This window comes from Somniosus microcephalus, chromosome 12 (genome assembly GCF_052327205.1).
Source record: "Somniosus microcephalus isolate GS21.2 chromosome 12, FLI_Smic_1.0, whole genome shotgun sequence".
Lineage (NCBI taxonomy): Eukaryota > Metazoa > Chordata > Chondrichthyes > Squaliformes > Somniosidae > Somniosus > Somniosus microcephalus.
In genome coordinates, this window is record NC_140998.1 from 220,723,037 (window position 1) to 220,740,703 (window position 17,667).

At 55.3% G+C, this 17,667-nt stretch overlaps 1 protein-coding gene across 1 annotated transcript; it reads left to right on the forward strand.

Moving 5' to 3' along the window:
- The first annotated feature begins 289 nt into the window (after positions 1-289).
- LOC147110153 (interferon-induced transmembrane protein 3-like) lies at positions 290-15,773 on the forward strand. Its single transcript, XM_086004087.1, has 2 exons — positions 290-685; positions 15,446-15,773. The coding sequence occupies exons 1-2, from the start codon at positions 389-391 to the stop codon at positions 15,593-15,595; spliced, it is 447 nt and encodes a 148-aa protein (XP_085860213.1). The 5' UTR covers positions 290-388; the 3' UTR covers positions 15,596-15,773.
- The last annotated feature ends 1,894 nt before the right edge of the window (positions 15,774-17,667 follow it).

Sequence of the window (17,667 nt, forward strand, 5' to 3'; positions counted from 1 at the left end):
GTCAGTGTGTGTGGAACCCGTACCCCAGTGAGAGTCAGTGTGTGTGGAACTCATACCCCACTGAGAGTCGGCGCTGTAATGCGGCCAGCTCTTTAATCTGGCTCTCGAAAATCGATTGCGTTCGCAGATAGAGGGGAACAATGCCATCTCTTGTATCTTGAGGCAGAATCCAGCTGACAATGAGAGCCTGTGTCTGGCCGCTCAGGTGCTGTGTACACAGGTTACGTTTGCTTTGCTTTCCTCTGCTACTCGGTGACTCCGTCTCTGCCGCCCTTCAGTGCCGCGGAGCTGTGCCACGGGGCAGGACTGGTGCAGGCGGAACCGCACACCACCCAGACACCCAGTGGCGGGGGCTTGGGTGGGGGTAGTTGGCGACGGCCCTCAGGGCATGGATCAGACGGTGACCCCCGGCCCCGCCAATGCCCCCCAGCCGCCCGGCCAGGAGAAGGGCCCCGGCCGTGCCCTCGGCTCCCAGTGGGACGGGGAGGGCTGCTCGGCCCGGGGGAGCGGGGAGGGTGGTCCCGACCCCAGGGCTTCCTCCGACTCCTCCGTTGTTCAGGTCCAGGTGCTAGCCATCCCCTCGCAGGCCTCGCCGACGGTTCCGGATTATCTTGCCTGTTCCATCTTCGCGATGATGTTCTGCTTTCTACCGCTTGGGATCGCTGCGCTGGTGTTCTCAATGAAGGTGAGACTCTCTCTCGGGAACTGCAAGGGGGCACGGAGCAGGAGGGGGGCAGTGGGATTGGTTTCGAGATCGACCTAGGGCTATGGGGAGAGAGGGGCAGTGGGATTAGTTGTAGATTGATACAGGGCTATAGAGAGAGCGGGGCAGTGGGATTAGTTTCGGGATTGATACAGGGCTATGGGGAGAGAGCGGGGCAGTGGGATTAGTTTGGGGATTGATACAGGGCTATAGAGAGAGCGGGACAGTGGGATTAGTTTCGGGATTGATACAGGGCTATGGGGAGAGAGCGGGGCAGTGGGATTAGTTTGGGGATTGATACAGGGCTATAGAGAGAGCGGGACAGTGGGATTAGTTTCGGGATTGATACAGGGCTATGGGGAGAGAGCGGGGCAGTGGGATTAGTTTGGGATTGATACAGGGCTATAGAGAGAGCGGGACAGTGGGATTAGTTTCGGGATTGATACAGGGCTATAGAGAGAGCGGGACAGTGGGATTAGTTTCGGGATTGATACAGGGCTATGGGGAGAGAGCGGGGCAGTGGGATTAGTTTGGGGATTGATACAGGGCTATAGAGAGAGCGGGACAGTGGGATTAGTTTTGGGATTGATACAGGGCTATGGGGAGAGAGCGGGGCAGTGGGATTAGTTTGGGGATTGATACAGGGCTATAGAGAGAGCAGGGCAGTGGGATTAGTTTGGGATTGATACAGCGCTATAGAGAGAGCGGGGCAGTGGGATTAGTTTGGGGATTGATACAGGGCTATAGAGAGAGCAGGGCAGTGGGATTAGTTTGGGATTGATACAGGGCTATAGAGAGAGCGGGGCAGTGGGATTAGTTTGGGATTGATAAAGGGCTATGGGGAGAAAGTGGGGCAGTGGGATTAGTTTAGGGATTGATACAGTGCTATGGGGAGAGAGCGGGGCAGTGGGATTAGTTTAGGGATTGCTACAGGGCCATGGGGAGAGAGCGGGGCAGTGGGATTAGTTTGGGATTGATGCAGAGCTATGGGGAGAGAGCGGGGCAGTGGGATTAGTTTCGGGATTGATACAGGGCAATGTGGAGAGAGCGGGGCAGTGGGATTAGTTTGGGATTGATACAGGGCTATGGGGAGAGAGGGGCAGTGGGATTAGTTTGGGGATTGATACAGGGCTATGGGGAGAGAGCAGGGCAGTGGGATTAGTTTGGGATTGATGCAGAGCTATGGGGAGAGCGTGGGGCAGTGGGATTAGTTTTGGGATTGATACAGGGCAATGGGGAGAGAGCGGGGCAGTGGGATTAGTTTGGGATTGATACAGGGCTATGGGGAGAGCGCGGGGCAGTGGGATTAGTTTGGGGATTGATACAGGGCTATGGGGAGAGAGCGGGGCAGTGGGATTAGTTTGGGATTGATACAGGGCTATGGGGAGAGAGCGGGGCAGTGGGATTAGTTTGGGATTGATACAGGACTATGGGGAGAGAGCGGCGCAGTGGGGTCAGTTTGAGGATTGATACAGGGCTATGGGAAGAGAGCGGGGCAGTGGGATTAGTTTGGGGATTGATACAGGGCTATGGCGAGAGAGCGGGGCAGTGGGATTAGTTTGGGATTGATACAGGGCTATGGGGAGAGAGCGGGGCAGTGGGATTAGTTTGGGGAGTGATACAGGGCTAAGGGGTGAGAGCGGGGCAGTAGGATTAGTTTGGGGATTGATACAGGGCTATGGGGATAGAGCGGGACGGTGGGATTATTTTGGGATTTATACAGGGCTATGGGGAGAGAGCAGGGCAGTGGGATTATTTTGGGATTGATACAGGGCTTTGGGGAGAGAGCGGGACAGTGGGATTATTTTGGGATTTATACAGGGCTATGGGGAGAGAGCGGGGCAGTGGGATTAGTTTGGGATTGATACACGGCTATGGGGAGAGAGCGGGGCAGTGGGATTAGTTTGGGGATTGATACAGGGCTATGGGGAGAGAGCGGGGCAGTGGGATTAGTTTGGGGATTGACACAGGGCTATGGGGAGAGAGCGGGGCAGTGGGATTAGTTTGGGGATTGATACAGGGCTGTGGGGAGAGAGCGGGGCAGTGGGATTAGTTTGGGGATTGATACAGGGCTATGGGGAGAGAGCGGGGCAGTGGGATTAGTTTGGGATTGATACAGGGCTGTGGGGAGAGAGCGGGGCAGTGGGATTAGTTTGGGGATTGATACAGGGCTATGGGGAGAGAGCGGGGCAGTGGGATTAGTTTGGGGATTGATACAGGGCTATGGGGAGAGAGCGGGGCAGTGGGATTAGTTTGGGGATTGACACAGGGCTATGGGGAGAGAGCGGGGCAGTGGGATTAGTTTGGGATTGATACAGGGATTTGGGGAGAGAGCAGGGCAGTGGGATTAGTTTGGGGATTGATACAGGGCTATGGGGAGAGAGCGGGGCAGTGGGATTAGTTTGGGGATTGATACAGGGCTATGGGGAGAGTGGGGCAGTGGGATTAGTTTGGGATTGATACAGGGATTTGGGGAGAGAGCAGGGCAGTGGGATTAGTTTGGGATTGATACAGGGCTATGGGGAGAGAGCGGGACAGTGGGATTAGTTTAGGATTGATACAGGGCTATGGGGAGAGAGCGGGGCAGTGGGATTAGTTTGGGATTGATACAGGGCTATGGGGAGAGGGCAGGGCAGTGGGATTAGTTTGGGATTGATACAGGGCTATGGGGAGAGAGCGGGGCAGTGGGATTAGTTTGGGGATTGATACAGGACTATGGGGAGAGAGGGGCAGTGGGATTAGTTTGGGGATTGATACAGGGCTATGGGGAGAGAGCGGGGCAGTGGGATTAGTTTGGGATTGATACAGGGCTATGTGGAGAGAGCAGGGCAGTGGGATTAGTTTGGGATTGATACAGGGCTATGGGGAGAGAGCGGGGCAGTGGGATTAGTTTGGGATTGATACAGGGCTATGGGCAGAGAGGGGCAGTGGGATTATTTTGAGATTGATACAGGGCTATGGGGAGAGAGCAGGGCAGTGGGATTAGTTTGGGATTGATACAGGGCTATGGGGAGAGAGCGGGGCAGTGGGATTAGTTTGGGGATTGATACAGGGCTATGGGCAGAGAGGGGCAGTGGGATTAGTTTGGGGATTGATACAGGACTATGGGGAGAGAGGGGCAGTGGGATTAGTTTGGGGATTGATACAGGGCTATGGGGAGAGAGCGGGGCAGTGGGATTAGTTTGGGATTGATACAGGGCTATGGGGAGAGAGCGGGGCAGTGGGATTAGTTTGGGATTGATATAGGGCTATGGGGAGAGAGCAGGGCAGTGGGATTAGTTTGGGATTGATACAGGGCTATGGGCAGAGAGGGGCAGTGGGATTATTTTGGGATTGATACAGGGCTATGGGGAGAGAGCAGGACAGTGGGATTATTTTGGGATTTATACAGTGCTATGGGGAGAGAGCGGAGCAGTGGGATTAGTTTGGGGATTGATACAGGGCTATGGGGAGAGAGCGGGGCAGTGGGATTAGTTTGGGATTTATACAGTGCTATGGGGAGAGAGCGGAGCAGTGGGATTAGTTTGGGGATTGATACAGGGCTATGGGGAGAGAGCGGGGCAGTGGGATTAGTTTGGGATTTATACAGTGCTATGGGGAGAGAGCGGAGCAGTGGGATTAGTTTGGGGATTGATACAGGGCTATGGGGAGAGAGCGGGGCAGTGGGATTAGTTTGGGATTTATACAGTGCTATGGGGAGAGAGCGGAGCAGTGGGATTAGTTTGGGGATTGATACAGGGCTATGGGGAGAGAGCGGGGCAGTGGGATTAGTTTGGGATTTATACAGTGCTATGGGGAGAGAGCGGAGCAGTGGGATTAGTTTGGGATTTATACAGTGCTATGGGGAGAGAGCAGGGCAGTGGGATTAGTTTGGGGATTGATACAGGGCTATGGGGAGAGAGGGGCAGTGGGATTAGTTTGGGATTTATACAGTGCTATGGGGAGAGAGCGGAGCAGTGGGATTAGTTTGGGGATTGATACAGGGCTATGGGGAGAGAGCGGGGCAGTGGGATTAGTTTGGGGATTGATACAGGGCTATTGAGAGAGAGCGGGGCAGTGGGATTAGATTGGGAACGCTCTCCCCACACCCCCTCGCCTGCGGGTGGTGAGAAGGAGGGGCCTCGAGCTGTGGGAAGATGAGGAGATGCCGAGAGACGGGGGGAGGAAGGGGCGGGGGACAGCGGCTCCTGCTGTGAACATCACGCCGACTCTCTCTCTCTCTCTGCTCTCCAGACCTGGTCTGCGAATCGAGCTGGAATCACAGCAGCTGCCCGGCGCAACCTGATGCTTTCCCGCCAGCTGAACATTGGCGCCGTGCTGATTGGGCTGATCGTCCATTTTGTCTGGGCCGCCCGACTGATTATAACCTTCATTGAACGCTCCTGATACCGCCTCTCCCCCCCCCCGCCCCCACCTCCCCACCCCCGTACACACACCAGGCAGGCTGGGCCACAGAAAGGATCGGTTCGACCACAACCTCAACCATCGAGAGTGAAGAAAGGCAGGATACAGGGTTTAGAGGGGATTGGAGGAGAAACTGTCTTGAAAGGGGTGGTAGAGGCAGGAACCCTCACAACATTCAAGAAGCATTTAGATCAGCACTTGAAACGCCATAGCATACAAGGCTACGGACCAAGTGCTGGAAAATGGGATTAGAATAGACAGAGCTTGATGGCCGGCGCGGACACGATGGGCCGAAGGGCCTCTTTCTGTACTGTATAACTCGATGACTTTATGACTCCCCTTTCACCACCTCAGGACGTCCCAAAGCACTTCACAGCCAATGAAGGACTTTTTTTGAACTGTGGTCACTGTTGTAATGTAGGAAACGCGACAGCCAATTTGCGCACAGCAAGCTCCCACAAACAGCAATGTGATAAATGACCCAGATCATCTGTCTTTTAGTGATGTTGGTTGAGGGATAAATATTGGCCCCAGGACACCGGGGAGAACTCCCCCCCTGCTCTTCTTCCAATAGTGGCCGCGGGATCTTTTACGTCCGCCCGAGAGGGCAGTCGGAGGTCCTTCGGTTTAACGTCTCATCCGAAAGTCGGCCTGGATTGTGGGGCTCGAGTCTCTGGAGTGGGGGCTCGAACCCACGACCGTCTGACTCAGAGGCACGGCAGCCACCCAAAGATACAATCTAGTCATGTCTCCGGGGCCTAGAACATCCAAGTGGAACCCAATCACAAAGAGAATCGGAGGTTAAAACACTCGCTGTAAAGGTATCGTGAGCACCGCGCTCTTTACCAACAACCCCAAGATCCTGCAAATCCACTGGCAGGATAGGCGCACCAACGTCGGTGTTCTTGCTCAGGCCAACATCCCCAGCGTCGAAGCTTTGACCACGCTCGATCAGCTCCGATGGACGGGTCACATTGTCCGCATGCCCGATACGAGACTCACAAAACAGGCGCTCTACTCGGAGCTCCGACACGGCAAGAGAGCCCCAGGTGGGCAGAGGAAACGCTTCAAGGACACCCTCAAAGCCTCCTTGAAAAAGTGTAACATCCCCACCGACACCTGGGAATCCCTGGCCCAAGACCGCACAAAGTGGAGGAGAAGCATTCGGGAAGGCGCCGAACACCTCGAGTCTCTTCGCCAGGAGCAAGCGGGAAGCCAAGCGCAGGCAGCGCAAGGTGCGCACGTCAACCCAAGCACCCCACCCACCCGCCCCTTCAACCACCGTCTGCCCCACCTGTGACAGAGACTGTCGGTCCCGCATTGGACTCATCAGTCACCTCAGAACTCATTGTTAGTGTGGAAGCAAGTCATCCTCGGTTCCGAGGGACTGCCTAAGACCACCAACCACCCCACTCACCCAGTCCCACTCTCCCAGTCCGACATCCCACTCACCCAGTCCCACTCTCCCAGTCCGACATCCCACTCTCCCAGTCCCACTCTCCCAGTCCGACATCCCACTCACCCAGTCCAACTCTCCCAGTCCGACATCCCACTCACCCAGTCCCACTCTCCCAGTCCGACATCCCACTCTCCCAGTCCCACTCTCCCAGTCCGACATCCCACTCACCCAGTCCAACTCTCCCAGCCCGACTTCCAACTCTCCCAGTCCGACATCCCACTCTCCCAGTCCGACACCCCACTCTCCCAGTCCGACATCCCACTCTCCCAGTCCGACATCCCACTCTCCCAGTCCGACATCCCACTCTCCCAGTCCGACATCCCACTCTCCCAGTCAGACATCCCACTCTCCCAGTCCGACATCCAACTCTCCCAGTCCGACACCCCACTCTCCCAGTCCGACACCCCACTCTCCCAGTCCGACATCCCACTCTCCCAGTCCGACATCCCACTCTCCCAGTCCGACATCCCACTCTCCCAGTCCGACATCCCACTCTCCCAGTCTGACATCCCACTCTCCCAGTCCGACATCCAACTCTCCCAGTCCGACACCCCACTCTCCCAGTCCGACATCCCACTCTCCCAGTCCGACATCCCACTCTCCCAGTCCGACATCCCACTCTCCCAGTCCGACATCCCACTCTCCCAGTCCGACACCCCACTCTCCCAGTCCGACACCCCACTCTCCCAGTCCGACACCCCACTCTCCCAGTCCGACATCCCACTCTCCCAGTCCGACATCCCACTCTCCCAGTCCGACATCCCACTCTCCCAGTCCGACATCCAACTCTCCCAGTCCGACATCCCACTCTCCCAGTCCGACATCCCACTCTCCCAGTCCGACATCCCACTCTCCCAGTCCGACATCCCACTCTCCCAGTCCGACATCCCACTCTCCCAGTCCGACATCCAACTCTCCCAGTCCGACATCCCACTCTCCCAGTCCGACATCCCACTCTCCCGGTCCAACTCTCCCAGTCCGACATCCCACTCTCCCAGTCCGACATCCCACTCTCCCAGTCCGACACCCCACTCTCCCAGTCCGACATCCCACTCTCCCAGTCCGACATCCCACTCTCCCAGTCCGACATCCCACTCTCCCAGTCCGACATCCAACTCTCCCAGTCCGACATCCCACACTCCCAGTCCGACTCTCCCAGTCCGACATCCCACTCTCCCAGTCCGACATCCCACTCTCCCAGTCCGACATCCCACTCTCCCAGTCCGACATCCCACTCTCCCAGTCCGACATCCCACTCTCCCAGTCCGACATCCAACTCTCCCAGTCCGACATCCCACTCTCCCAGTCCGACATCCCACTCTCCCAGTCCGACATCCCACTCTCCCAGTCCGACTCTCCCAGTCCGACATCCCACTCTCCCAGTCCGACATCCCACTCTCCCAGTCCGACACCCCACTCTCCCAGTCCGACATCCCACTCTCCCAGTCCGACATCCCACTCTCCCAGTCCGACATCCCACTCTCCCAGTCCGACATCCCACTCTCCCAGTCCGACTCTCCCAGTCCGACATCCCACTCTCCCAGTCCGACATCCCACTCTCCCAGTCCGACACCCCACTCTCCCAGTCCGACATCCCACTCTCCCAGTCCGACACCCCACTCTCCCAGTCTGACATCCCACTCTCCCAGTCCGACTCTCCCAGTCCGACATCCCACTCTCCCAGTCCGACATCCCACTCTCCCAGTCCGACACCCCACTCTCCCAGTCCGACATCCCACTCTCTCAGTCTGACATCCCACTCTCCCAGTCCGACTCTCCCAGTCCGACATCCAACTCTCCCAGTCCGACACCCCACTCTCCCAGTCCGACATCCCACTCTCCCAGTCCGACACCCCACTCTCCCAGTCTGACACCCCACTCTCCCAGTCCGACATCCCACTCTCCCAGTCCGACATCCCACTCTCCCAGTCCGACACCCCACTCTCCCAGTCCGACACCCCACTCTCCCAGTCCGACACCCCACTCTCCCAGTCCGACATCCAACTCTCCCAGTCCGACATCCCACTCTTCCAGTCCGACATCCCACTCTCCCAGTCCGACATCCCACTCTCCCAGTCCGACATCCCACTCTCCCAGTTCGACATCCAACTCTCCCAGTCCGACACCCCACTCTCCCAGTCCGACATCCCACTCTCCCAGTCCGACATCCCACTCTCCCAGTCCGACATCCCACTCTCCCAGTCCAACTCTCCCAGTCCGACATCCCACTCTCCCAGTCCGACATCCCACTCTCCCAGTCCGACTCTCCCAGTCCGACATCCAACTCTCCCAGTCCGACATCCCACTCTCCCAGTCCGACATCCCACTCTCCCAGTCCGACATCCCACTCTCCCAGTCCGACTCTCCCAGTCCAACATCCAACTCTCCCAGTCCGACACCCCACTCTCCCAGTCCGACACCCCACTCTCCCAGTCCGACACCCCACTCTCCCAGTCCGACATCCCACTCTCCCAGTCCGACACCCCACTCTCCCAGTCCGACATCCCACTCTCCCAGTCCGACATCCCACTCTCCCAGTCCGACTCTCCCAGTCCAACATCCAACTCTCCCAGTCCGACACCCCACTCTCCCAGTCCGACACCCCACTCTCCCAGTCCGACACCCCACTCTCCCAGTCCGACATCCCACTCTCCCAGTCCGACACCCCACTCTCCCAGTCTGACATCCCACTCTCCCAGTCCGACATCCCACTCTCCCAGTCCGACATCCCACTCTCCCAGTCCGACACCCCACTCTCCCAGTCCGACATCCAACTCTCCCAGTCCGACATCCCACTCTCCCAGTCCGACATCCCACTCTCCCAGTCCGACATCCCACTCTCCCAGTCCGACATCCCACTCTCCCAGTCCAACTCTCCCAGTCCGATATCCCACTCTCCCAGTCCGCCATCCCACTCTCCCAGTCCGACATCCCACTCTCCCAGTCCGACATCCCACTCTCCCAGTCCGACATCCCACTCTCCCAGTCCGACATCCCACTCTCCCAGTCCAACTCTCCCAGTCCGATATCCCACTCTCCCAGTCCGCCATCCCACTCTCCCACTCCGACATCCCACTCTCCCAGTCCGACATCCCACTCTCCCAGTCCGACATCCCACTCTCCCAGTCCAATTCTCCCAGTCCGACATCCCACTCTCCCAGACCAACGCCTGCTGATCAGTGACCTCGGCACTGGAACGGGCTAAGGATAGGTTTCCCTGCCCATCACCTCAGCTGCAGAGGTACATCTCTTCTCCTTACCCAAGGAAGGATATACTTGCCTTCGAGGGCGTGCAATGAAGGTTCACTAGACTGGTTCCTGGGTTGAGGGGGTTAACCTATGAGGAGGGATTGGTCCTATATTCCCTTGAGTTTACTAGAATGAGGTGATCTCATTGAAATGTCTAAAATTCTTAAGGGGCTTGACAGGGTCGATGCTGAGAGGCTGTTTCCCCTGGGTTGGAGAGTCTAGAACCAGGGGTCACAGTCTCAGGATAAGGGCTCGGCCATTGAGGACTGAGATGAGGAGGAATTTCTTCACTCAGAGGGTGGTGAATCTTTGGAATTCTCTGCCCCAGAGGGCTGTGGAGGCTCAGTCGTTGAGTATATTCAAGGCTGAGATCGATAGATTTTTGGACTCTCGGGGAATCGAGGGATATGGGGATCGGGCGGGAAAGTGGAGTTGAGGTCGAAGATCAGCCGTGATCTCATTGAATGGCAGAGCAGGCTCGAGGGGCCTTATTGCCGACTCCTGCTCCTATTTATTACGTTCTTATGTTAACATCCCACTCTCACAGTCCAACATCCAACTCAGCACCGATCGGTGGGGTGGTCGGAGGGCTTTCCCGCTTTATTTAGCTCACACAAGGTCGGGGGGTCGGCTGTTTGAGCTGCAGTTTAAGGTATTCACTGTCCCATTCTCGGGCAAGGAGAGCTGCGGGAGAGTAGCTTGGAGAGGGGAAGAGGGTTGACCCACGCTTGGAACTGCTCTCCATCCTTGGGGACCCTGGGGGTTGGGGGGGGGCGGAATTATCCGCGTTGAGCCCCCTTGGGCAATGATGCATCCGTGATGGGGAGGTCTCGTCCCGGGTGGGCAAACGCGGACCTCGCTCGCCCCCTCGCTCCCCGGGACGTGGTGTGACACTCGAGGCTCCTCACACTGAGCGAACAGGTGCTGAGCTCTCCAGCGAGATCGTGGATGGGGGGAGTGGGGGGGGGGGGGTGCGGGGAGGGTTGGGATCTGCCCAAGAGCAGTTTTCTGAACTGACCCTCAGCGCTGTAATGTTCCTTCAGGATCCTCCATGTTTTTAAGTTAATAAAATGAAGTTGTGTTTAAATTATTTGGCGGTCTTGTCGTTGTTATTTCAGTAACCGTCCCCCCGCGTTCAGAGGAACTGCACAACCCCTCACTCTCCTGAGGGCGTTGACTCTCACTGGGGTACGAGTTCCACACACACTGACTCTCACTGGGGTACGAGTTCCACACACACTGACTCTCACTGGGGTACGGGTTCCACACACACTTACTCTCACTGGGGTACGGGTTCCACACACACTGACTCTCACTGGGGTACGGGTTCCACACACACTGACTCTCACTGGGGTAAGGGTCCCACACACACTGACTCACACTGGGGTAAGTGTTCCACACACACTGACTCTCACTGGGGTACGGGTTCCACACACACTGACTCTCACTGGGGTACGGGTTCCACACACACTGACTCTCACTGGGGTATGGGTTCCACACACACTGACTCTCACTGGGGTACGGGTTCCACACACACTGACTCTCACTGGGGTACGGGTTCCACACACACTGACTCTCACTGGGGTACGGGTTCCACACACACTGACTCTCACTGGGGTACGGGTCCCACACACACTGACTTTCACTGGGGTACGGGTTCCACACACACTGACTCTCACTGGGGTACGGGTTCCACACACACTGACTCTCACTGGGGTACGGGTTCCACACACACTGACTCTCACTGGGGTACAGGTTCCACACTCTGACTCTCACTGGTGTACGGGTTCCACACTCACTGACTCTCACTGGGGTACGGGTTCCACACACACTGACTCTCACTTGGGTACGGGTTCCACACACACTGACTCGCACTGGGGTACGGGTTCCACACACACTGACTCTCACTAGGGTACGGGTTCCACACACACTGACTCTCACTGGGGTACGGGTTCCACACACACTGACTCTCACTGGGGTACGGGTCCCACAGACACTGACTCTCACTGGGGTACGGGTTCCACACACACTGACTCTTACTGGGGTACGGGTTCCACACACACTGACTCTCGCTGGGGTATGGGTTCCACACACTGACTCTCACTGGGGTACGGGTTCCACACACACTGACTCTCACTGGTGTACGGGTTCCACACACACTGACTCTCACTGGGGTACGGGTTCCACACGCACTGACTCTCACTGGGGTACGGGTTCCACACGCACTGACTCTCACTGCGGTACGGGTTCCACACACACTGACTCTCACTGGGGTATGGGTTCCACACACACTGACTCTCACTGGGGTACAGGTTCCACACACACTGACTCTCACTGAGGTACGGGTTCCACACTCACTGACTCTCACTGGGGTACGGGTTCCTCACACACTGACTCTCACTGGGGTACGGGTTCCACACACACTGACTCTCACTGGGGTACGGGTTCCACACACACTGACTCTCACTGGGGTACGGGTTCCACACACACTGACTCTCACTGGGTTACGGGTTCCACACACACTGACTCTCACTGGGGTACGGGTTCCTCACACACACTGACTCTCACTGGGGTACGGGTTCCACACACACTGACTCTCACTGGGGTACGGGTCCCACACACACTGACTCTCAATGGGGAGTGTTTGATGGCACGTCAATGGTTCCACTGCAGAGAGCAGAGATTGAGTAACAAGGGTTAAAGTGCGGGTTGATTAGTACTGTTGAGGTGACGTGATGTTGTAAAAATGAATGAGGTTAGTTACAGGAAACGATCAGACGGAGAGGAGAACTGGAGACCGAGCTGATCTGTGCCAATCTATCCCCGAGCGTTACATTGCTGTCACCGTACCCCATGATGCAGGCCCTCGGACTGGCAGAGCCCGCTCTCTCGCACGGGGCCTGGGAGAAGCTCGACGGATGCCCCAGCCACCCAGACCCAGCCAGACAGCCGCTTGCGAACAGCGACTGCCCTGGCGGGAGTGCAGGGCCGCCCCAGGGGCAGCGCGGACTGGGCTGGGGACCGGCGGGGCCGTTACCCGACTCCAGTACCCGCCCCGCACCAGATTATCTCGCCTTCTCAATCTGCAACCTGTTGTTCTGCTGCCTGCCGATCGGCATCGGAGCGGTCATCTACTCCGTACGGGTGAGTCTCACGCCTCTCGCTCGCAGCTCGTCGAGTGCCATCCCCATTCGAAGAAGGTGCAGTAAGATTTACAAGGATAGCACCCGAACCAAGAGATTATAACTATCAGGAAAGGTTGAACTGGCTGGAGCTCTTCACCCTAGAAGGTGGCGGGACATATTGAGAGATTGGTTAGCAAAGCACATGAGATCTTGGGTTTCATAAATAGAGGTATTGAATACAAAAGTAGAGAATTTATGCTGAACCTTTATAAAGCGCTGGTTAGGCCACAACTGGAGTATTGTGTCCAGTTCTGGTCACCACACTTTAGGAAGGATGTGAAGGCCCTTGAGAGGGTGCAGAGGAGATTTACCAGAATGGTTCCGGGGATGGGGGGATCTTAGCTACAAGGACAGGTTGGAGAAGCTGGATTTGTTTTCATTAGAGCAAAGGAGGTTGAGGGGTGATTTGATCGAGGTGTACAAGATAATGACGGGTTTGGATAGGCTAGACGGGGAAAGGCTGTTCCCACTAGTTGATGGTACAAGGACTAGGGGACACAGATTTAAGGTTTTGGGCAAGAGATACAGGGGGGGATGTGAGGAAAAACTTTTTAACGCAGCGAGTGGTGAGGACCTGGAACTCGCTGCCGACGGAAGTGGTGGAAGCGGAGACACTCGATGTTTTCAAGGGGAGACTGGATCGGCACTGGAGGGAAATAAACTTGCAGGGCTACGGGGATAGAGCGGGGGAATGGGACTGACTGGATTGCTCCACAGAGAGCCGGCACGGACTCGTTGGGCCGAATGGCCTCCTTCTGTGCCGTTATGACGATGACTTTGGGCAGTATGGGGAACCCGTACACCAGTGAGAGTCAGTGTGTGTGGAACCCGTACCCCAGTGAGAGTCAGTGTGTGTGGAACCCGTACCCCAGTGAGAGTCAGTGTGTGTGGAACCCGTACCCCAGTGAGAGTCAGTGTGTGTGGAACCCGTACCCCAGTGAGAGTCAGTGTGTGTGGAACCCGTACCCCAGTGAGAGTCAGTGTGTGTGGAACCCGTACCCCAGTGAGAGTCAGTGTGTGTGGAACCCGTACCCCAGTGAGAGTCAGTGTGTGTGGGACCCGTACCCCAGTGAGAGTCAGTGTGTGTGGAACCCGTACCCCAGTGAGAGTCAATGTGTGGAACCCGTACCCCAGTGAGAGTCAGTGTGTGGAACCCGTAACCCAGTGAGAGTCAGTGTGTGTGGAACCCATACCCCAGTGAGAGTCAGTGTGTGTGGAACCCGTACCCCAGTGAGAGTCAGTGTGTGTGGAACCCGTACCCCAGTGAGAGTCAGTGTGTGTGGAACCCGTACCCCAGTGAGAGTCAGTGTGTGTGGAACCCGTACCCCAGTGAGAGTCAGTGTGTGTGGAACCCGTACCCCAGTGAGAGTCAGTGTGTGGAACCCGTACCCCAGTGAGAGTCAGTGTGTGTGGAACCCGTACCCCAGTGAGAGTCAGTGTGTGTGGAACCCGTACCCCAGTGAGAGTCAGTGTGTGTGGAACCCGTACCCCAGTGAGAGTCAGTGTGTGTGGAACCCGTACCCCAGTGAGAGTCAGTGTGTGTGGAACCTGTACCCCAGTGAGAGTCAGTGTGTGTGGAACCCGTACCCCAGTGAGAGCCAGTGTGTGTGGGACCCGTACCCCAGTGAGAGTCAGTGTGTGTGGAACCCGTACCCCAGTGAGAGTCAGTGTGTGTGGAACCCGTACCCCAGTGAGAGTCAGTGTGTGTGGAACCCGTACCCCAGTGAGAGTCAGTGTGTGTGGAACCCGTACCCCAGTGAGAGCCAGTGTGTGTGGGACCCGTACCCCAGTGAGAGTCAGTGTGTGTGGAACCCGTACCCCAGTGAGAGTCAGTGTGTGTGGAACCCGTACCCCAGTGAGAGTCAGTGTGTGTGGAACCTGTACCCCAGTGAGAGTCAGTGTGTGTGGAACCCGTACCCCAGTGAGAGCCAGTGTGTGTGGGACCCGTACCCCAGTGAGAGTCAGTGTGTGTGGAACCCGTACCCCAGTGAGAGTCAGTGTGTGTGGAACCCGTACCCCAGTGAGAGTCAGTGTGTGTGGAACCCGTACCCCAGTGAGAGTCAGTGTGTGTGGAACCTGTACCCCAGTGAGAGTCAGTGTGTGTGGAACCCGTACCCCAGTGAGTCAGTGTGTGTGGAACCCGTACCCCAGTGAGAGTCAGTGTGTGTGGAACCCGTACCCCAGTGAGAGTCAGTGTGTGGAACCCGTACCCCAGTGAGAGTCAGTGTGTGTGGAACCCGTACCTCAGTGAGAGTCAGTGTGTGTGGAACCCATACCCCAGTGAGAGTCAGTGTGTGTGGAACCCATACCCCAGTGAGCGTCAGTGTGTGTGGAACCCATACCCCAGTGAGAGTCAGTGTGTGGAACCCGTACCCCAGTGAGAGTCAGTGTGTGTGGGACCCGTACCCCAGTGTCACTCAGTTTCTGTGGGTTTATCTCTTCCAGACTCGTGATTTGAATTCGTTGGGGAGGACAGAGCTGGCCCAGCGGCGATCGAAAACGGCGAAGGTTTTGAACGTGACAGGAGTGGTGGTGGGAGTGGTGCTTTACGCGCTGGTGGCCACGTTAATCGTGCTCCAGTACTCGCACAAGTGAAGGGGACGTCACCGCCACCGTGAGACAGCAGACGGAGCAGGGCGTTCGGACACAGGACCCGGATTCACAAGAGCATCCAGGAACCCTGAGACCGCGCGGCTGGAAAATCACTCCCTCCGTCAAACGTTAATCTTTACCCTGGGCACTGGAAACACACAATTAAAACTGGATCAGAATCGCTGGTGTGAAATGGTTCTCTTCTGTCTGATACGGGTCAGGGGTCAGAATCTGCCAGTTACAAATCATCTTACGCAGGGGTTAGTGGTGGCTCAGTGGGTTGAGCACATTCTCTTTCTCTCTCTCGCTGTCTCTGTCTCTCTCTGTCTCTCTCTCTCTGTCTCTCTCTCTCTCTCTCTGTCTCTCTCTGTCTCAGTTCAGTTCAGTTCAGTTCAAATGCTTTATTGGCATGAAAGTTTACAGAGAACCATATTGCCAAAGCTTACATAGCAAAAAGGTACAGTTTTCCAACATTCTGTAGGTGTCAATCGATTTGACATTTGTTGGGTATATACAATATTACTTTTAAACAATATTAATTTTAAACAGTCTTTCTACTTCATTTGGTACGTTCAATATTAATTTTAAACAGTCTTACTTTTAAACAGTCCTCAGGTTGTGACATGTTGTTACATATTTAGCCCCAAGGTATGGTCTGTCTCCTTCTCCTAGGACTAATCTCAATTTTGACAGATCATCCAATTCCTTGAAATCTGGGGTTGTTTGGCTTAGCTTGTTGAATAATATGTTTCTTGATGTGTTGAATTTTTCGCATTTTAGGAGGAAATGCATTTCTGTTTCAACCTCGCCAGCCAGACATTGATCGCATATTCTATTCTCTCTAGGCTGCCAGGATTTCTTGTATCTGCCTTTTTCAATTTCCAGTTGGTGGTCGCTTAGTCTGTACCTGGTGAGGGTCTGTCTCTGTTTTGTGTCTCTGATGGTCGTGAGGTAGTCTGCCAGTTTATATTCTCTTTTTAGGGCCCGGTAACATTCTAATCTGCTTTGGCTTTCGGTTATTTTGTTCCAATGTTCCAGGTAGGTTTCTTTGCATTTTTTAATGATTTGGTTCACTCGGATTGGTGTTTGGACGGCTGTGTTGGTCTGGGGCTGGTCAGGGTCCGGCTGAGTACTTAGTTTCAGTAGCAGCTGACTCAGGGGACTCTTTTCTGGGTTTAGCTCTTGGGTCTGGAAGGCTTTGAAATGAAGGGTGTCTGGGGAGCTAGATTTGAGGTGATTTAGGAAGTTTAGTGCTCGTTTTTGGATGTTTATTATCAGTGGGTATCTGCCTAGTTCGGCTCTGCATGCATTTGTTGGCGTTTTTCTTTGGGTGCGAAGGATGCTTCGGCAGAATTCTGCATGTAGGGCTTCTATTGTGTGTTTTTCCCATTTAGTGTAGCTTTGGTGATTTAGCGGGCCCCATACTTCACTACCGTACAGTGCAATGGGCAGGATTATGCTGTCAAAAATTTTGAGCCAGATTTTGATTGGGATTTGGATGTTGTAGAATTTTCTTTTTATTGCATATAGGGCTCTTCGGGCTTTTTCTTTTAGTGCATTCACTGCTATGCTGAAGCTCCCTGATGCTGTAATAGTTAGACCAAGGTAGGTGTAGCTCATAGTGTGTCCTATAGTGGTATCACTGAGGGTAAACTGGTATTTGTTTTCCTGACATCTGGGTCTTTTCTGAAAAATCATGATGTTGGTTTTCTTTAGATTTACTGTTAGAGCCCAATTTTGGCAGTATTTGTCGAGTAGGTCTAGTTGTTGCTGTAATCCCTGTTCTGTGGGAGACAGCAGAACTAGGTCGTCCGCATAGAACAGGGACTTCACTTCTCCATCCAGGAGACGGAGACCTGGTGACTCGCTTTGCTCCAGCATGTCTGCTAATTCATTTATGTATATGTTGAACAGGGTTGGGCTCAAATTGCAGCCCTGCCGGACGCCTCTTCTCTGGGTGAAGAAATCGGTGCGTTTGTCTCCAATTTTGACCCCGCATTTGTTTTTCAGATACATTGATTTAATAAGGTCATAGACTTTGCCCCCTATTCCACACTGAAGAAGTTTATAATAGA

Excerpts from the sequence above, each read along its gene's own strand:
- LOC147110153 (XM_086004087.1), top strand. The coding sequence starts at position 389 with ATGGATCAGACGGTGACCCCCGGCCCCGCCAATGCCCCCCAGCCGCCC. Across the intron at positions 686-15,445 it reads CGCTGGTGTTCTCAATGAAG|ACTCGTGATTTGAATTCGTT; the intron begins GTGAGACTCTCT and ends TATCTCTTCCAG.